Source organism: Priapulus caudatus, unplaced genomic scaffold, assembly GCF_000485595.1.
Source record: "Priapulus caudatus unplaced genomic scaffold, Priapulus_caudatus-5.0.1 Scaffold590, whole genome shotgun sequence".
NCBI lineage: Eukaryota > Metazoa > Priapulida > Priapulimorpha > Priapulimorphida > Priapulidae > Priapulus > Priapulus caudatus.
Genome location: NW_014577651.1, coordinates 89,798 through 111,341, shown reverse-complemented (window position 1 = coordinate 111,341; position 21,544 = coordinate 89,798). Strand labels below are relative to the sequence as shown.

At 44.2% G+C, this 21,544-nt stretch overlaps 1 protein-coding gene across 2 annotated transcripts in view; it reads right to left on the bottom strand.

The window, feature by feature from the left end:
* LOC106811912 (WD repeat-containing protein 81-like) overlaps positions 1 to 21,544 on the bottom strand; it is a 106,746-nt gene that overhangs the window by 40,245 nt on the left and 44,957 nt on the right. Inside the window, exons 2-9 of one of the 2 annotated variants that reach the window (XM_014815650.1) lie at positions 19,614 to 19,786; positions 19,336 to 19,489; positions 18,710 to 19,136; positions 13,346 to 13,531; positions 11,288 to 11,468; positions 8,140 to 8,401; positions 7,483 to 7,626; positions 6,941 to 7,171 (exon numbers count right to left, since the gene is read on the bottom strand). In XM_014815650.1, coding sequence (XP_014671136.1) covers positions 6,941 to 7,171; positions 7,483 to 7,626; positions 8,140 to 8,401; positions 11,288 to 11,468; positions 13,346 to 13,531; positions 18,710 to 19,136; positions 19,336 to 19,489; positions 19,614 to 19,786 — 1,758 coding nt within the window. The remainder of the gene's footprint in view (positions 1 to 6,940; positions 7,172 to 7,482; positions 7,627 to 8,139; positions 8,402 to 11,287; positions 11,469 to 13,345; positions 13,532 to 18,709; positions 19,137 to 19,335; positions 19,490 to 19,613; positions 19,787 to 21,544) is intronic. The other variant, XM_014815652.1, reaches the window with a different exon arrangement.

The window sequence follows — 21,544 nt, the reverse complement described above, 5'->3', positions numbered from 1 at the left end:
GAACTATATACGCAAGGCCCTCTGGGTAGTACATAAAGCCGCATAATCGGTCAATTGAGGAGTTGTGGCGATTGCAGAAGCCTTTCGACTCTGCACGTAGGGCGAGAATAAATCCAAATGCTCGTAATTGCAAGTTTTTTGGTCGGCGCTTTAGGTTTTCCTCTAGAAAAGCGATTTCCAATTTATTGAATTACACGCCCTGAACTTATTCTCGTACATATGGCGTTCCATAGATGGCGCGACGAGGCTCTCTTCGAGGAAAGAGAATTTTCACACAAGGACGGCGAATAGGCTTAGACTGCCCCGCGGTGGAGAGTTCGACACGCTGCACTAACTATAACTTTAGTGTAGCGAAAGATACTTGGCCGAGTTAACATCCGTACCAGTCTAGCTGGAATCGTGACGTCGGAGTGTAATTCTTGTAGCCATCTTAGGACACCGCAGGCCTCACTGATTGATGGTTGTTTAGACTGAGAATTCGCACTAGACGTTATGTGGAAAAGCAGCAGCCGCATGTCTGTTATTACCCCCCATGCTGTGATGTTTCGGATCATTACGTCATACTTCAACCATGTATATATAGCAGAGCAGAGCGCATAATAATACCATAGCCCTCTGCATAGACCGTAGAGCATACAGCATAGAGCATATCTTCTTTCGAATTCATACATACCCATCGATCTTTCATCCATCGATATATGATGGCAGGCCGTTGTACTGCGTGCAAGTGTAAGGTTCTTCGATGTGAGGAGTCCAAAGGACGAAAGATTTCTTTGCATAGGTGAGCGAACGTTCGAATAGTCTCGTAATAGTCTCCTAATAGTAGTCGTTAAAATAGTTTCACGTAACTCTGTACTACATTCAATGTTCACGTCTTTCTACATGCTCACAAAGAAAAAACGTTCATATACCGCACACATGTGTAAGCCTTGTATTGTTTGTTACAAGCAATAATAGTCATTAGTATACTGCGGCTATAGTGGCAAACCCTTCAGTTTTACACTGCCTGCAATATGCAATAAGCGACACGTGATCGTATCAACATGGTGTTCATTACAGTCTGTTGTCTGTCCTTTACTCATGTGTGTCGTTTGACGTCACTCCTTGACTACATGAAATGCTGAGGTCTTTATGCATGTTGACAAACAAAGCAACGTTATGACGCCAAACATTTGTAAGTGTTGTTCTATATTGTTTCTTAGAGCAAATCTACTACTCTTAGTATATGTGCCGCTATTGCTACAGCGTCGCTTTTTACAGTCGCTGCAATATGCTGAGGTTGTAGTCTAGAGGAATTGCTTCGAGTTCGATAGTAAGATCCCAAGCGATATGCAATATGGAATTTGATATTGTCCTCTTGACCGCCCGCGCTGCCCGTGCGACGGCACGTCGTGCGAGCACGTGTCTGGCGTGGCCGTGGCAGTTTTAACACGTAGCTAATCCTACAACACCCGCCGCAACACTGACACACAAATATATATATGCACATGTTTTTTACGAAGACGGCGGAGCGGCACATTCCAGCCTCCCTCCTCCCCGCGCTCACGTGGAGCTGGCTCGGGAGTTTTTGCCCGCCGCCGCCGGACTTTCGTAGTAAATAGATTTTGTATTTATTAGCTTATCTGACATAGTCAGATGGCAGCTTGTAGAATCGCTTGATCGTCCTCCGTCGCCGTCGTACGTCCGTGCGAGCGTCCGCCGTCCGTGGCGAGCGTCCGTATGCCGTCCGTGCGAGCGTCCGTCCGTTCCGTCCGTCTTCAACAGTTGGCAACAAATCTTAACCGCTCGACGTACGGTCACGATATTCGGGTCGTTGGGGGGATCGTCAAACGAGTTGGCGCTGTCGAAGCTGGGGTCAAAGGTCAAAGGTCAAGAGGTGTAAAGAGGGGAACATTCACTCCTTAATTAAGGTATAGGGAGGAAATGCAGAATTGCGGCACAAAATCTAAAACGGCTCGACCTAGGTCGTGATAGTCGGTGTATAGCACATGGTAAGAAAAGCCATCACTGTGCCGAAATTGGAGGTCACAGGTCAAAGGTCAATGGCAAAGGGCAGATTTTAGACATTTCTGAGGACATGGTCTGACGGAGCGATTGAAAAACTTTTTTGTTTCAGGTGACCCTAGCATTTTGTATGGCATTATTCAAAGGACCATGAAATCTACTTTCTGCTGACATGCGAAGAGTAAGTGTCAGATAACTTTTGACCCTCAAGAGGGTTGAACATGGTTGTTGACTGTCTGTTAGAAAGAATTTGACTGCCGGTTTGCTAGTAGAATCTATACATGCCTGGATGTATGAGGCTACAATGTCACAGTGAAATTTCAAAAGCTAAATTTGGTTAAGAAGGTTATGCTCCTTAAATCGTATAATTTATATGGCATTCTGTACTGTCAGTATGTTACATGTAACGCATGCCACTGCCCAGTGGCTACTGCCAGTGCATGTGTTGGTGGTACTGTAGAGTTTTTGCCTTAATTGGTTACAGGTGGCAGCTCTCTATTGCGCAGCTGTAGGCTTGCGTAGGTAAATGATGAGTGCTTACGCTATTCTGTCTTGCAGATAGTTTGTTGCTACTACGTATGATTGAGCTTCCATCTTTAATCTGAAGACACTTAAACGTACGCGCCATCTCGTGGCAACTTTCATAACGATCCCAACAATATTCTTTTGAGAAGGTTCCTGATACCATCCTGTGCATTCCACTGTTTCGGCGTGTATGTGAACACATTTGGGACTAACAGGGTTACTAGAATCCCCACCACTCCACCACAGAGTCACCGCAGTAGACGTTAGATGAGCGCTGTCGCTCTGCGGCACTTGTTTAGCATTACATTTTATTGAAACGCTGCAAGTACAGTGCAGTGCTGTGTGGCTGGCTGCGGCAGCATTGATGCATGTATATAGATACCTTATTAACCCGTGGCGGCAGAGCGAGCGAGAGCGAGAGAGAGACAGACTGTGGGGAGTGCGAGAAAGAGAGAAAGATAGTGGGAGAACGCCAGATAAGGTACGAAAATACGGCAGGTGACGGTACGACGGCGAGGAGTACAAACGCGTGTCAATCCATAATCGAAAGCCCCCCCTCCAAAGCCCGATGTAGCCGAGCGCGATGTACGTGTCCCGAAAACTGCGCGATGTTAGGCTGCCCGCTATACGCATTCGTGCGCCACGCTTCCTTCGCGCGCGAATGCGTATAGCGGGACTTATAGCTATACATCCGCGGTCGCGTGCGCCAGTCCCGCGGAAGTGCGGCGCTTAACCGCTTTCGGCGGTCGGGACAACGCCTCCTTTGCGCAAGGCATCTTGTATCCGGTCTCTCTGGATGACAATGTAGTATCAGTGCGTCTTTCATTGGTGGCAAATAGTCAATATTCGTCTTGCATTGGAAGAACTTCGACAAGTAATAACTGTATAACTACCAATGTTGTCGTTGGATCATACAGTTTACATATAAATGCTTCCACTGATGATAGCAATTAATCTAGGTGATAGTGGTAGATTCTGTTCCAACCTATGAATGCGATCTGGATCTTCAATGAATACTTTCCATGCAGCGTTTTTAGAAATTCCTGCAAACTGGCTCGTTGTGTCACTTCCCGTTAGCGCATGAAAAGCTAACAATCCCTTTCGAGTGTTGTTGTTTATTGCAATGTCATGGACTCTTATCATCCAAGGAGATTTTGAAGTTCCTGCCTTCATCCAAACCTCCTGCGACAACTTGCGCGAAACACTGTTAGCATCATTAACACATCGGAATCCCTGCAAACTACAATCGTTCGCTTATATCCGTGTCTGCAGCATCGCACGCATGAAGAACAATTCGCGTGTCAGCTCCTCGTGTTTGTTCAAAGTGTTGACACATCACGTTTCCGAGGTACATATCGTTTCCGTAAACCCTCCACACACAATTATCTCTTTACCGCCAAGTCACTAGAGATGATCAATTCCTCTGACAAGAAACGAGCAAGATTTTGTTTTCAGCGAGAGTGATAAATGTCTTCCAGTTCTGAGGGAGTTTTGTGTCTTTACCTGTATCAACCGCCTAATTTGTTTTGTCCCTGATCGTCGTCTTTCTCGTTGTACCTTCTTAATAGAATTCTCCTCGTATCGATCAAATATAATATCTATCCTGTCTGAATTTCTACCGTGTGACTTCTTCACACAGTTCACAAACACATCTGCTATAGTCACCAAACGTAACTGCTGTTGTCGGTTTTCCAATGGATTGTACCACTGCATACATCAATAATAATACATGTTTTAACGATGTCACTGATAGGAAAATCTTTCGACAGAATATTTATTAGTCGTGATTTGTCCGCTTTTCGGAGAGAGAGAGAGAGAGAGAGAGAGAGAGAACCAGAGAGGGAGTGTGTATGTGTCAGAGAGAGAGAGAGAGAGAGAGAGAGAGAGAGAGAGAGAGAGAGAGAGAGAGAGAGAGAGGTGTGCGCGTGTGTGTGTGTGTGAGAGAGAGAGAGAGAGAGGTGTGCGTGTTTTGTGTTGTGTGTGTGACAGAGAGAGAGAGAGAGAGAGAGAGAGAGAGAGAGTGTGCATGTGTGTGTGTGTGTGTGTGTGTGTGTGTGTGAGAGAGAGAGAGAGAGAGAGAGAGAGAGGTGTGCGTGTTTGTGTGTGTGTGTGACAGAGAGAGAGAGAACCAGAGGGATCAGGCATGCTCAGCGAAAAGCCGTTGGACCAACGTTGGCAATCTGACGTTGGGCCAACGTTGTCAATATGGCGTTGGGCCAACGTTGGCACGCTGAGCAAAAAGCCGTTGGGCCAACGTTGGCTGTCTGACGTTGGACCAACGTTGGGCCAATGTCGTGCCACCGTTGGGCCAATGTTGGCTGCCAACGTTGGGCCCAACGTTGGCACGCTGAGCAATAAGACGTTGGATCAACGTTGGCTGTCTGACGTTGGGCCAACGTTGGCAATATGACGTTGGGCCAACGTTGGCTGACTGCCGTTGGGCCAACGTTGGGCCAACGTCGGCCCACCGTTGGGCCCAACTATGGCACGCTGAGCAAAAAGACGTTGGATCAACGTTGGCTGTCTGACGTTGGGCCAACGTTGGCAATATGACGTTGGGCCAACGTTGGGCCCAACGTTGGCCCAACGTTAGCATGAGCTGAAGACAGCCGTTGGCCCAACGTTGCCCACCGTCAGCATGTTATCTGGGATTACCGTAAATGTTCGGCTAAAGTCCTGTTGCCTACAAGGTACACACTCAGGAGACCTATGGCGTCATGAAAATGTGGGTAAAGACACCAAAATTATGCCTCTACGATATTTAGAATTTTAGTTATTCAAACAAAAATAAACCAATTTCATTGGCGGCCATCTTGAAATCCAAGATGGCCGCCATCCTATGCTTTTCTAAGTGTCATAACTGGGTTCTCCACTATCTGAAATGTGGGTATAGACAGCAAAATTATGTCTACGACGTCTTGGAGTCTAGTTATTCAAAATAAACAAATTTCACTGGCGGCGATATTGAAATCCAATATGGCCGCCATCCTATGTTTCTCTAAGTGTGATAATTGGGTTCTCCACTATCGAAAATGTGGGTATAGCCACCACATTATGTCTCTACGACGTCTGGGAGTCCAGATATTCAGAAAATCCATTTTCGCTGGCGGTCATTTTGGATTTCAAGATGGCCGCCACAATACGCAAAAGTCAGCGCTGGAAACATACCCAGTGGAATCGCGCAGGTATCATAGAAATGATATTTACCCGTTTGGCCTAGCCTCTACCCAAAAAGTTTAGGCTCATCCTTATTTTGGATATCTGCCCCCTGACTAATATACAGTGTTTCCCCTGGCCAAAAAGGTCAGCGAGGCAGTAAAATTTGTTTTGGTGGCTGTGCAATCCGAGAAGCTAGCAATGCGAGCACCGAAGGTGATCGCCATGCTAGGGCGTTGCGGGGGCATGTTCCCTCAGAATTTTTTTTTTTAAATGGTGCAATTTGGTGCATTCTAAGCTATTCTGAACACATTATATGAGACTCTTGAATCACTTTTTCAAGTTGTCAAAAGAAACAAACAAGCTTCTGGGAAAGGTTTTACTTCCGTTTTTTCTCTTCCCCAGTCCTCGGTACCCCCATGCATAGATCATTGCTGCCGCATATCCGCAAAGTTATAAGTGCCTAGAATCTTGAAGTATATATTGCTTCTAGATATCTAACTGAATAAAAATAGTCGACTTTCTACGTAAAGAAATGTGCCGAAAATCAGTTAACAGCTTTGATTACGTGCGTGTCAGGTGTCACTGGTCGTGCCCTCACTCCCCACGATAACCCCAGCGACATATGAACTTATTGTTATGCGGTCATAAAAACACTGGGCTACGCTACAGGCCGCAATCGATTTCTTAGACTATCACGAGGTTTTGTTTGTGTGGCGAATCATGCGTTGAGGAAGTTCATGCCCTCGGCTATGTTTTGGATATCCCGTCTACGTTCAGGAACGGAGCGTATTAAAATGCGCTCCCGTTTACAAGTCTGTCTAAACTGCCGTTGCGATAACCGTAGTATTTCAGCATAATATGAGGGGGAAAAGTGCCGATCAGAAGGACCGGCAGTTTTGTAGAGATGGTGGCCAAAGCAAAAACTTGGTGGCCTCGGGCCTCCGGGTCGGCACTAATTTCGAATGCTGTCAATAAAGTGTATATTATTGATGGAAGAACAGTGATTTTCGTCAGCGAGGTGGTGTTTTTGGATAAATTTCTGCGTGGCGGGTGAGATTTTTGAGCGAGGCGGCCACCTCGCTCGTGTCAATGCAGGGCAAACACTGATATAGATATATGCTATATCTCTGTTACTCTGCTGCGTGACACTTGGCTAACACGAGCTTGTGCTCTTTTTCACGCCAATGTCCATTAGCTTTTTCCTTGTGTCAACAATGTGTGTGTTTGTAAAAATATTCTATGCTGTACTGACCTCTGTATCATCGGGCTTTCTCATCTCTTTTCCGGCCAAGGCACTTGTAAACTTGTGCAGCCTCTCCACCTCATCCAGTGCTCGGAGCGGCTCATAGTCAGGCGGCAACATTATACAACCATTCTGATTCTGTTCATCTGACATATTCGGAGATTTACCTTCGTTGTTCATTGAATCGACAACAGTAGCAGCTGCGACAGCACACTCCTGGAGATTGTTTTCAAGTAAAACCTAATCAGAAACGTTATTGGACCAATTTATGGCAAGACCAGTGCTATAATTGACACACATAATTAATGATTTTCTGCAATGACGCTTTCACACGCACGCACACACGCACACATATATATTTAATTTTCCACTACATGTTTTAGACTTAATTAATTTTCATCAGTCCAATAATTTCCCCAAAGCATCTCCAATCTCTCTCATAACATGTATCTGTAGTGTAAGGCAGCCAAAAAAACATGAATCTGCAGAAAATTTGCATCCCTGCAGAACTGAAATTCAGAATCACTAGTACATGATAGCAGGGGCTTTACCAAATGTGCAGCAGTCGTTCTGCTGCTCCTCCTGGGGTGTGGCTCGGTGAACAGCTGCACGATGCCATGATTGCTCATCGTGTGCCGCTGCTCGGCTAGGTGTCTGCACACATTCTTCGCCTTCACCGCATGCTTGCCTGCCAACTGCGACGAAAATGTGACAGCTGCGTAATGATGCAAAATCTCGCAACAAGTACATCACCGTCATGACAGAGCAAAGGTTTTTCCTGCAAGGTTTCCGCCCGCTTGGCTCATGCAGCCTTTCCGGGCATTTACGTCATTCGCACAATAAGACTTTAGTGCAGCATGACACTATAATTGGCATATCTACCTGGTGTTATTGACAGGTCAAGCCTATCAGTGTTGCGATAGAGTATTCTAAAAACAATGCTTGGTAAAGAAGTGCCACAAAGTTAGCGTACAGACATGCATGTACACATAAAAACCAGTTGAGCTTGGTGACCCTTGCAACAATATCCAAGGGTAGTGGGGAGGTAGAGTTATCTTTCTCAAGCGGTCTACCGAAGGTGTAATACATTTTACCTTACGAGATGAAATACTGGAAGGAGTTCATACTACACTCTTGATAGAATTATGCCCACAGAAGACGATGAAGGAGACGCACTCAAATTTCAGCCAAGCTAAATTCACACTTACCTTGTAGCCAAAGGTGAGATCAATCCAGTGATGCAGGGATTGAGACACTTCGGCGCTCTCTAGCATCGCACGATGCCAGTGCACGAACACGTCACAGCTCTCAGACCATAGCGGCACCTCGAGGTCAGGGAGGTCATCATGAACTGAGTGGAAGATCGCAGGGTCCGTGTAGAACTCTGGAATGCATTCGTCGGGCGTCCACTCCCAGATGCGCTGCATGCTCGATGGATACTCATGAGGCACCCACTTTGATCTGACGTGCCTATGAGCAAAGAATTTGAAAAGAGAAACAATGCCTGTATTAAACCATAGCGACCAGGCTCAGACCTATCCATAAATGGAATAGGATTTCTCTCAGTGTCAACCGAGTAAATATTAACCAAGCGTTTAGGGTCAGAAGAGAGTTTCTCCATTGTTTACACCAGTGATACAGTCACTTGACTTTAACAAGTGCCGCTGTGCGACATGGCTCATCTGGTGTCTGGTTCTTAATACATGCCGTTTTCTTAGTACATAACGTGCTATAAAGTAGTTATTCCTAGGTAAGAAATACGCAAGTGTGACTTTGAAGTGAAATGAAGAACTTTACAATGCATGAATAACTGGGCAGGGCGACGAATCGATTTGTTTGTGTGGAGGATGTGCCGATGGATTTTCACTGGTAGGTTTGACGATTCATTTCTGCAATTACTTATCTCAAGATTGGTTAAACTGAAGTTAAGAAAGTAATTATTTCTGCACTTTTGAGCGCAATACATTTTACCTATCCTGCCGGGACATTCTTCTCACTCTGTTCTGATAGATGGCGTGCATACTGACTAGGTGCAGGGAATAGATAATCAGAACTAGTTGCTACGTTCGTTTAGCCCATGCTGTGATACTATTAGCCACCAACCTGCAAGGTTTTTATAGTTGGCCTGAATCAAAAACAGACGTTTGCGTAAGTGCTATTGACATTGTATTCCCTATGTACAGAATCTCATATAGAGAATGAAGTTCATATATGATTTAAGGCACGTAAACGTTGTTCAAGTAAGTTTTACATGCAGAATTTCACTGTGAATTTGACGTCTTCCACGATCACACAAGTACCATCAAACACAGTTCAGTCCTCTATTAACAGTCAACAAATCCATGTTTAACCTTCCTCTTGAGGGTCAAAAGGTTATCAGACACTTACTCTTCGCACGTCAGTGGAAAGTACATTTCATGGTCCTTTCAATAAAGCCATAAAAATTGTAGGTCAGCGCTGAAACAAAAAAGTTTTTCACTCGGTCCGTTAGACCATGTCCTCAGAAAATGTCTGATATTTGACCTTTCCCCCACTGCCCTTTGCCCTGTGACCTCGATTTTCGCACTGGTGGTGGGCTTTCTCCCCATCACACTATACATTGAATATTAAGAGCGTAGGTCGAGCCTTTGAGATTTGTGCCGCAATTCCGTATTTCCTCCTATACCTTAAGTTAAGGGGGAAATATTCCTCCTCCATTGACACATCTTGACCATTCGACATGCCACGTCCTTTTCACGACCCCCCCCCCCGACGTCCCGACTATCAAGACCGTACACGAGCGGTTAAGATTTGTGCTATAACTGTTGAGGACGCACGCACGCACAGACGGACGCTCATGCGATTCTGCAAGCTGCATCTGATTATGTCAGATGAGCTAAAAACTAATAAGATTTTAGTACACGTGACAAAGAATTACGTACTTTAAGAACCAATCAGATTCTGATAACTATATTTCGTCGCTTGGATATAACTAACCAAATCTGGGGCCTGTGGTCAGAAACAAAATTAGGCTTAACATTAGTCTCAATATTAACTTTTTCTCATAGACGTCTATACATTGTGTATAAGAAACTCGTAATTTTACAATGTTACTATCAATGGTCTATGAGAAAAGGTTAATGTTAAAACTAATGTTAAGGATACTCTCCAGCTTTTACGCAATATTTTACCTATTTTTCATTTTCATTCTTATTCGATAGCTAACACTATGTGCCACCTCTGTACATACTCATTTCTCCATATAACAATACATGTGAACTTTCAGAGCGTTTTGATTGCCCACCTACATGTGTAGTGATCCGCGGCTGACGGTGGTGCATGACGTCAGAAACATGATACAACCAGCATTTTCACGGTATTCACCAAGCTAGTATGATTCAGCATCATCCCTTCTACAGCTGTCATCCGCCAGTGAGTGATAGTAGAAATTGTTGCGCTACCGAAAATAGCCCTTTTCCCCTCGTTACACACCTTACATTTAGGCGCATTTGTTAACACATAGCTTATTAATGGCATGCAGTACGCATCGTATGCGCGTTTTGCATGAAAGAGCGATGGTAACCTCGTAATTGCTCACAATTTCTCAAGGTGCATAGAACATTTTGCCAATGTAGTGCTATCAGTTAGTCATGGATATTTGGATATTCATTTACATTTTGAACACAAGCGGTCGATCATTGTGAAAAATAGAAAAACGCTGATTTCTCCGTTTCGATTTCTGCCATAGTAGCTGTATAAAATGATATTTCTCTGTGATTACTACTCAGAATAATTTAATCTTACACTCGTATTAATGGTAACATATATTGCTGTAAAAAAGGCGTCAGGGATTGTTATTAAGTGCCATATTTTACGTGTTATGCTTCCTTATTTGCAAAAATTTTCAATTCAAACGTGCAACTTACATTTTAGGCCGTTTTTTTCTCCATTTTGTTCGGTAAATATGAAGCTTTAAAGAAAATTCCGGATGCTCTTTTTTGTTTCATATTGTGCTTACCTTGTGGCGAAAGTTTTGCTTTCTCACTCTTTGTGGCAATTGAGACATATCCAAAATACAATTTTTACATAAAAACTCAAAATTTGTGTAGTAACATAATTAGGTGCTGGAAATTTCATGAAATTGTTTGGCTTGAGCATAGAGATACATTTCGATCATCTATAAATAAAAAGTGTGATTGATTCGATTCATTCATCAATAAACGCTTACTCTTCATTAGAGCAATACCCGTGCACAAAGTGGAGCAAATACTTAACACTAACTTTGTGTTTGACAATGGGACTCTGGTCATAAAAAAATCAAGGGAAAAACGCGTGGATCAATCAAAGTATGATTGTGGTGCTTGCCGTCGTACATACTTGCACAGGATGTCCTTGGATGTCTGACGTGCCTTATAAACATAGTATGTTATGTCGGAGAGGAAGTCTGTAACGTGGTGTGGCATGGTAGAACACTCTGCCTCGGTGGCTACCCCTGTGTGACGCTGGAGAAGCTGAGTGGCCTGCAAACCTTCGTATGTAAGATCTAGCTGCCTGTCACCTGCGTGGCAATTTGAACACTGCTTTATATCTTTATACAAATGGCTTATATATTGATTAACTTCTGGGATAAGCATTAAACTATGCCAAAATGTGTTAACATAACCCAAAGAATGAATAAACTAATTCAAACCAATCCCTCAATTACACTTTGTAATCTGTAAAAGCAATTATTTCAAAATGTTGGCAGATTACAAGTACATCATATATCTATCACTATTCAGGATAGACAGTAGAGAGAATGCTTGAAAGAATCAGTTAAAGGAATACTTGACTCTAGGTTCTAGGGTTACTTTCAGTTGATTTAGGTTAAAATTGTGCTACATTAAAAATTTCATGGTTCAATGAGGGTGGGTAAGGGTATTTTCATGAAACGTGATCGGCCGTTTTTATACCTCGTGAACTGTGAATTGCAATTTATTTTGTCTGTGAACTGTGAATGGACCACCTTGCGTGAAGCGTGATTTAGCTTTTATTTAGTCTGTGAACTGTGAATAAGAGGTCTCTTTCCTCGTGAATCTATGCATGTCAGGCGCGGGTTTAGGCCGGTTTGCACCGGTTTCCAGAAACCGGTCACAGGCCTCAAAATTCACCAGAATGCACCAAATATAGCCTAATTTAAAAAAAATTCCCGGTGGGGCATGCCCCCGGACCCCCCTAGCTGCAGAAGAACATATGGAAACTATCAAGAGCTTGAAACTATATATATATATAGTTTAATAGTTTCATATAGGTGAACACCCCCCTCCCACACCCTCACCCCGCTCGGTCGCTTGGCTCCCTCGCCTGGTCGCTTCGCGCCCGAGCAGAGGCGTGTACAGGGGGGGTCCAGGGAGTCCGGACCCCCCCTTGCTCGCGCAGAAAACGCATCTGAGGGGGTGTAATTTAAAAAAAAATTCTGGGCCCCCCCTTCGCGTGCTCGCAACTTTGGGTTACGGTTAGACCCCCCCCCCCTGGTACAAATCCTGCACACGCCCCTGCCGAGCAAATTGCCAACATTGGAAAACGAACCCCCCCTAATATAAAGCTGGCTACGGGCCTGTATATATACACACACGCATGCACGCACGCACGCATGCACGCACGCACGCACGCACACATGTATAAGCATGACTACTGTGCAAGCATATTTTTGATTTTCAGAAGTGTTGTTAGTCAAGAAATACACTTGTATACTTAACTATGACCTTATCTTATGAGTCTGAAATTTTAGCTGTAAACTGGATTATCCCGGTGATCTGTGAAAAGAGCATTATTTTCACTGTGAAATGTGAAAAGCAGTTTATTTTCACTGTGAACTGTGAACAGTACCCCCCCTTACCCCCCTCTTCAATCACCATGAGAAATATTTTTTTTTAATAATGTTTTAAAACTAACGACTGCAGTTTGATTACAACGATGGTGGCGCCACTCAAAGCGCACTATCTGAAAAGTTGAGCAAACTGACTTTTCAACCAAGGGCTACAGACAGGTGTTTCTTATTCATTAATTTAAAAGCAGAAGGATTGCAATATCTTATAAAAAACATATAGTTTCAGTTTTAATAAGGATAAATTTGTCCTAAAATGAATATATCGTTAGGTTAAATAGCATTTAGGTATAAATATAATTGCTCTTTTGTGATTAACCCTCGGTCTGTAACGTGCAAAATAAATTGGCAAATGCACAACTTTTTCAGGGTGGCAGCACGGTCGCGGCTGTCATGTCATGCAGCGCCCCAAAAATGAAGATTTCGAAATTCAGTGTTGTTTTATGACAAATGTGAATGCGTAATTATAGATATTTATAGGTATGTTCTATTATTTATAAATCTACTATCATAATATACTCTCAAATTCTAGAGTAAAGTATTCCTTTAAGTATTACTTAAAATCTTACCTTTGTTAAGCCTGAACTTGCTACGTGTAAGATCTCTCCACCCAGAGTCTGGTGAAGTAAAGTCGGACACCCAAGGAAGGATCGGATGGTGGTTAGGATCTCCCGCTCGTCGACCAGCCAGGCGATTTAGTGCCATGAGGTAATCATAGTTACTAACTAGTCCTTCAACCCACAGCTGCATTAGGTCTAGTAGAGGGATAATGTCAAGAGCAATGACAGGCAAGTGTATTTGTGAGTTAATTAATTCAAATAAAACATATTGACAAAGTCATCCATCTCTAAGCATATGTGTGAACATGTGTAACAACCATGTGAACCGATAAACTTTTCTTACGATTATGTCAGCGTAAATAACAAGTGCCGCAGAGCAACAGCGCTCACCTGACGGCAGGTGTTCTGATGCTAAACTCACTGGCAAACGAATGACCGCGTTCGCGCTCAGAGCATATATCTATGGCACTACTAATACAGATCTAAAATTTATGATAGCTAGGCTTTGCTATACCGGTAGTACAGTAATAAAGATACAGCTGTGTAACTTTAATGACTTCGCTATATTAACATGTTATCATGGATATGCGTCGAGCGCGAGCGTAGTGGTGGTGGTGGGGGGAGAGTGGAGGGGGCTCTAATAGCAAAAGCAGTTGCCGCGAGATGGCGCGTGCAAGTGTCATCAATAATCATAGAAGGCATCACCCTTCGTGCATGATAACCTCACTCCATTGAGTTGCTGAAATCCAAGTATATTCAGGCAGGCGAGAATTTCGCTCAGCTGTGAGTTAACACATCTGCATTGCAGGTTGCCAGGCAATAATTATGATTAGAATAGTGCCAGTTCACCCCCATGCATGCGTAATGGGCTGCCCCCATGTTTTTGCCTCACGCAGCGATTCAGGTTCATTAAGTGTGCTTAAACAGGGTGCGTCTCAGGGGTGCTAATTACGCTGCTTTAGAAAATATATGATTTAAGGACGTAAGACGCCTTGTTTCAACACTTTGGCCTTTTGCATTGAAATGTAGCCTCACATCCACAACAGCAAGAAGAGTTAGTCCTTTGTTAACAAGTCACAATCCATGTTTCACCCTCGGTGTGGGGTCAAAAGTTATGGAACTTATCCTTCGGAGTGTCCACAGAAGTACATTTCATGCCCTTTAATAAAGATAAAAATAGTAGTCCCGGGGAAACAAAAAGTTTTTGCATGCTCATCAGCATGTTCAGAAAATTAAAATCTGCCTGTGCCCATTGCTTGTGTGATGATCCATTTCGGCGCACGTAGATGGCTTTTCCCTACATGATGCTACACACCGACTATCGACGAGCATATGGTCGGAGCGTTTAGATTTGTGCGCAATTGCCATTCCTGCTATGCCCTTAAAGCGTTCTATTGCAAGAATTCTCAGTGTTTTTCCCACTTTCGATGATATCTATCGTTATTCTCGGTACAGGCATTGTACTAAGGAGTAAGATAAATGTCTTAGACCTCGTTTCCGCATCCATGAATCATCCGATTACAATTTGCGTTCTGTTTTGTTACGTTGCATATCTCGAATGTTCTTCGCGGTAGGCGAGACTCTATCAGCGGTGCATGCAATGCTTAGCCCGTAGAATCGGGTCGAGTGTAACACAGACGGTTCATACTAGGTACCAGCAGTGAGTCTAATGCCAGTAAGTCTGTTTATTAAGAGACGCTTGTGGATTGCCAGTTCAATAGTAACCGGGAATGACATGCGAAAGTGTCTGCAATTATTGGATAAAAACTCAATAATATTTCAAACAGAATGGGCACCGCCCTTTTGTTTTAATTATGGTTTCGCTTGTTTGAGACGGGCCATTTGTGATTTTGATGAGTGTGACGATAAAATTATTATGCTGTATGATGGTCAAATCATATTTGTTCTATGCTATAACTATTAAAACTTGGTGTTTTGAATGTTGTAGATAATAAGTGATATTTCCACTTCAGGTGAGACTATCTCGCTTATATTAGTTTTCTGAGCAAAAACCTGCATCCTCAAGATTAAGTTAGGAGGGATGTCCCTTCTTTTTACCCTTCTTGTCCTTTGACGCACCGCGTTCGACTCCTACTCGTTTGGAGGATCCCCCACGTCCGAATATTGTGAGCCGTGAATAAGTGAGCGGTTAAATTTGTGCCCAATGTTGACGACTGGAAGCACGGACGCACGCCGGACCACTGATGCCGGCTCATAGCGCATTGTACAGCTGCATCTGACTTATTAAGTTTTTAAGAAAGCATTTTTTTTCCAGCAATGTAAGTGATTTCTGTTTACCTTTTATGGTTAAATGCTGCATTATATTCCTATTGTATCCCCCGAAGAAGTTCGTGGGGATACTAATGGGTTTGGCATGGTCGCGCCTGGCTAGGTCTGGTTATGGTGGATCATAAGGGCGGGGCCCGAGATTTTTTTGATGAACGCTCTAGCGTGCAGTTTCTTTCTGGGACTCTTCAAATTTCGCATGAAGGTGCGTTAGTCGTAAGCGAAGAGAACTATCGGTTTTATTGGTGTGGGCAGAGTCATCGTTCAGATGGTAACTGACATTTTTTTTGTGCGCAATATCTAGAACTGTACTTCTGCATTTTATACCCGATTGTCATCGAATTCATGTTTGTAATTAAAATTATAATAAAAAAAATAAAAATAGAGTTTAGATTGTGTGCCGCAATTCTGCATTTCTGCTATACTAAGTTAAGGAGGGATGTTTTCCCTCTTTTACACTTTGACCTTTGACTTTGCCCCCAGCTTCGACATCCCAATCGTTTTGGGATCCCCCCCGAGTCGGCGCGAAGTTCGCTATAGACCGTGAGTCGAGCGGTTAGATTTGTGCAACTGTTGAGCACGGACGGACGAGCCGACGCCCGGACCGGACGGACGGACGGACGATCGTGCGATTCTACAGCTGCATCTGACTTCGTCAGATGAGGGGCTAAAAATGTTGTTAACATGGACGATGAATCCGCCGCTAACAGGATTGGGCGTCTTCGCTTACTATAACTGACTTCATGCCAAAAATTTGAAGATGATCCGGTCGGGTAAACTGCCCTCACCAGGTAATGCGCCTTAATTTCACTTTATTGATTTGATCATATTTCCTCTTCCGTCTCGCTACTCAGGCCATAATTGACCTAGCGGACCAATATTGTGGTATGCCTTACCTTTGGGGAGAAGGTCTGTCGCCTACAAAAACACCACTGCCCTTGCCTTAGTTTAACCTTCCCGTCGACTTGTAACTTTCCTCATTCGGCTCCTAGGGTACCAGATTCGCATATATTGCACATCTGGGCACGCGTTGTGCTAAGAAAAACTTTGTCTTTGTGAGTTATCTTAACTTTACCTGCTTCTAGTCGACTTCGCAGAGATATTTCCATTCATACTAGACGGACTTGGCCCGGTTTTTGCGGCGCGACAGAGCTCGCGGGCGAAGACGCGCCGGCAAGGCGAATCCCGCCCCTTTTGTCATTAGACAGATATCTGAGAAACGGGTTCTGAAAACGCACGTACTGCGAACTGGCGCACTCACCGACATTTTACGATGGAGCGCAGGAGGCGATCTCCACTGGCCCCTAAACTTTTTTTTGGGGTGCATGGCGCACCTCATAGGCTAAGCGTAGTGATTCCTACAGAAATGCAAGAATGCTGTCATGCGCGTGACGCGCTCGCATCGTTGGCGCTACGCGATAGGGGGCTAGGCCGAGTATACGTTGTATGTCTATCAACAAGAGTTGTTTACGAAGTTTGTCGATACGGCGCGTCCACTGGGGTGGCGCGGCCTAGATGCTATCTTCAAACGCGCTCCCGCCGTGCCGGCGCCTGACTGCGTACGTGCGAGGTTTTACCAACCAACCTATTGACCCCGCGCTGCCCGTGGCGACGGCACGTCGTGCGAGCACCTGCGCTGGCGTGGCGGGCGAATACTGCGAGCACGGGGTGGCGTGGCCGTGCCAGTTTTTACACGTAGCTAAGTAGATACTCGCAAAGCAGCAACAGCAACAAAAACTCGCCCCTGCCGCGCAGCGCGGCTCTGCAGCAGCAGCAGCAGCAAATGCCCCCACCGAAGGCCGCCATAGCCGAGCCGGTGTGTGAAGAAAACTGCGCGGTGTTACGCTTCCCGCTATACGGATTCGCGCGCCCGCCCTCCTTCGGCGCGCGAATTCGTAGAGCGGGCAGCGCGAGATGCTGCGACACACCGAGGTCGCGAGACACACCGCGGTCGCGTGCGCCCAGTCCCGCGGAAGTGCGCGGCTTAACCGCTCTCGGCGGTCGGGGAACAACGCATCTTTTGCGCAACGCCATCTTGTACCCGGTCTCTCTGGATCACGGGGGATACATGTAGTTGGCGACAACTGCTCGTTTCTAGTTTGTTATTCCATTCGATGTGAACAAACACTCGTGACTCATACATAGCCCATAGCAAGCATTTAAAGGCATAATAAGCCCATTGATTATGCAATGTTGACGAAGGCTAGAGTAACTGGTACCTTGTGTAGTTAAAATAAGGACATAACCTTATTATATAATAATTAAATAAGTATATAGCCAAACACGTATTAGTTTGTCCAATATCACTGCTGGTTACATTATAAGCAAGACTTGAAATCGGTTGTTGATATGTATCAACGTATCATTTACGTGCCGTAAATGTCATCCAGGAGTCAAGCGATGACGTAAACATTTGTGTGGGCCGTATGTTTTGGATGCCAGATGAAATGGAGGTGTCAGCAGTGTAACGGCCATGGACTAAACATGGAAATGGAGTAAAACACACGTACTAATCACGGACGCACGTGGACAGCCCTGCAAAAAGTTCCTTATCACGAGCGTCCATATGTTTACAAAATCACTTATGATAGCATTGCGTACGGCTGAGCATGCGCGCGCAAATGTCAGGTGCACTATAAATCTGTATCACACCCGCTTCGCCGGCAGCGGTTTGAAACTGTAAACAACTGATTTTTGGACTGCGGATTTCAATTAGACATTTCTTAGTAACCAGCAGTGATATTGGAAAAACTAATACGCGTTTGGATGTAAGGTTATGTACTTATTAACTACACAAGGTGCCACTTACTCAATCATTCGTCAACATTGCATAAGCAATGGGCTTATTATGCCTTTAATGTCGTGGTCAACTAGTTGAGAAACAATCTTAGCAGGTAAGAATTTGAGGATACATTTAGTCCCATTAGTACTTACTTGTAATGTAAAGAAATTGCAACAAAGATTTTACAGATATACACCATAACAAATTCGTGACGTAGTCAATTTAAACTAGACCACCAAGCACCTAAACCATCATTATCATGCATACTGCTTATCTTGACGTGAATTGAATCGTTTGTTTAATACCTGGCACACAAGATCCATTTGGAGGCCGCTGTAACATTGGTATACTGAAGACATTTGCCTCGTTTGTGTGAATCCAGTAGACATCGGTGATCGCGATGTCAGTGAGAGTGAGATTCCCAACAGTAATGCGTCGCAGGTGACAAGCTTGTAATAGGCGCAGCAGCTGGTAGGACACGAAGAGCGGCTTGGCATTGGACGATGTAAACAGGCCTGGCGAGAACAGTACAGCATTCTCCAGTGTAAGTCTTACGTAAGGGTATACCAAACACAAGCAATCTCTGCTTCTCAGAATAATCAATGGCGGCAATAAGTTGGGATGAAGAACATTGCCTGGTTGTAGAGCCTGGAAGTCTGATTGCTTATCCCCTTCGATAGGAGTGACATCATAAAGCGACCGTAGAGTCTCTGTGATATAGTCCTCATGTCCCTGTATGTGACATACATATCGTGCACATGAACACACACAAAACATCTGTAATTATCATACGTTTCAGCACTTAATTGTACAACAAACACATTTAAGCAATAATGTCTTCCACATTATAAAATGTAATTTTTAACTAAAACACTACAATGCATATAAAAAAAACTACACTGTAAGTGCATAAAAATGTTATTACAAGCACCTTGTATTCTTTGTTTTCAGGGTTCCCATCCTGATTAAATTTATTCATGGCTGACATTAACAGGTTTCTGCAGTTAATGCGATCAACATAAGTCATTGCAGAAGAATACAGATTGTCTTGTATATCAACGCCATGTTCACTGTCAATCATGGGTCTGTCAGAATAGAGGAGATTACAGTCAACATTAATTTTCCTGCATTTCATAACAATCTAACTAATTATTTATGATTTATCAAATATAGTTTTACCTCAATAAATATTCTATATTAACTACTTACATCTCAATGAATCCAGTTGTTATTGGAATACATCTAACAGTTATTCGGCACCAGGGATGTACAGGAGTTTGAGAGGAGTGCAAGAAAACTAAACAGTCTGACAGCTCAGGGGTGACTGCCATATCAGTAGTTCGTCCAGTTGCCATCAGTTGCTCCAACCAGTGCTTGTTTACCTGAAAGTAAAAACCCTTCCAATTACCAAGTACTGGCAAAACATGTTATTTCAATACAGGGGCGTAAATCCCGGGGGGGGGATGCATCCCCCCCGCTCTTGAAGGAGGGGGATGGCCTGTACAAATATCCCCCCCCTGAGATTCAAAAAAAAAGAGAAAAAAAAGAATAGCCAAAACGTATGGTTGCAAACATACAAAAACACGTGAAATTGTGAGAAATTGCAATTCTTACCTGTGTTTTAATACATGTATTATTACTATATAGTAACCTAACTGTGTACGCTCTCTGAAAAGTCATGAAAAGTGTTTTGAATCCTAACTTGTAGGGTTGAGTCTAGGGTTGAGATAGTGTCATCAGAGATGAGAATATGGCCCACAGTATGCCTCAGATTGCAGGAAAATGGCTTAAATATTTCAAAACATGCCCCCAGACCCCCTAGCATTGGCATGCCTACGGCACGCGGACTTGCCTGCGGCAGCCAAAGTTAATTTCGCCCCCGGCTATCGCCGATCATCCCCCCCACCCTCGGTACGGATTTACGCCCCTGTTTCACTACACACTTCAGGCATAGTTGATATTAATTTAGTGAGTCGGTTGCGTTAAATAGAAATACCACCAGAAAACACTCATAATTAACCTAATCCCCTCCTAATAATTATAGTCTTCAAAGTCCAAAAGACCGTATCGTAGACACAGAGAGACAAAGTTGATCAAATAAACAGAAAAAAAAGTTAGCATATATATGCATTCTAACGTACGGTACGGTACCAGGGGCGTGTACAGGGGGCAGGGTCCAGTGGGTCCAGACACCCCCCCCCCCTTGCTCGCGCAGAAAACGCATCTAAGGGGGTCTAATTTCTAAAATTTTCTGGGGGAGGGCCCCCCAGACCCCCCCCTTCCCGTTCTTGCAAGTTTGGGTTACGGTTAGATCCCCCCCTTCTGCTATTCATTGCTCTATATAGAAAAATTTCGCCAGTGCACTTTGGGTACAGGATAAAGCCGTATAATCGGTCAATTGAGGGGTTCTGGCGATTCCACAAGCCTTTCGACTATGCACGTAGGTCGAGAATAAATACAAATGCTGGTAATTGCTCGTTTGCTGGTCGGCGCGTTTCTTTTTCTTCTAGAAAAGCGAGTTTGCATTTCTTGCGTTTCACGCCCTGAATTTATTCTCGTACATATGGCTTCCCCTAGATGGCGCGACGAGGCCCTCTTCGAGGAATTTTCAAGGTATTTTTCCACACAAGGATCGGCGATTCAGCTTAGACTGCTCCGCGGTGGAGAGTTCCACACGCTGCACTAACTATAACTTTAGTGTAGCGAAAGATACTTGGCCGAGTTAAGGTCCGTACCAGTCTAGCTGGAATCGTGACGTCCGATTCAAATTATCGTAGCCATCTTAGTACCCCTGACGTTGATTGGCTAAGCCCGTTGATTGATGTTTGTTTACACTGAGAATTTCCACTAGACAGTCTGCAGCCGGATAACCGCGCGAAGCGCGCAAACGTTACTGGCTTACGTTATGGCTCGGCTTACGTTTGAAAAGGGGAGGGATTGTAGTGTTTAACCCTGAGGTCAGCTGAAACGTAAACTAACCGTTCCACAAACGTAAACAGAAAGTAGAACAGAAATGTATTGCGTATACACTGTGAGGGGATGGGCATGAGCTTGTGAATAGAGCAGCATGGTGATTGGAACGGATTTTATTGTCTGAGGTATCGTGACTGTTAAGTTTAGCTTTTGCAATTTTATTACTT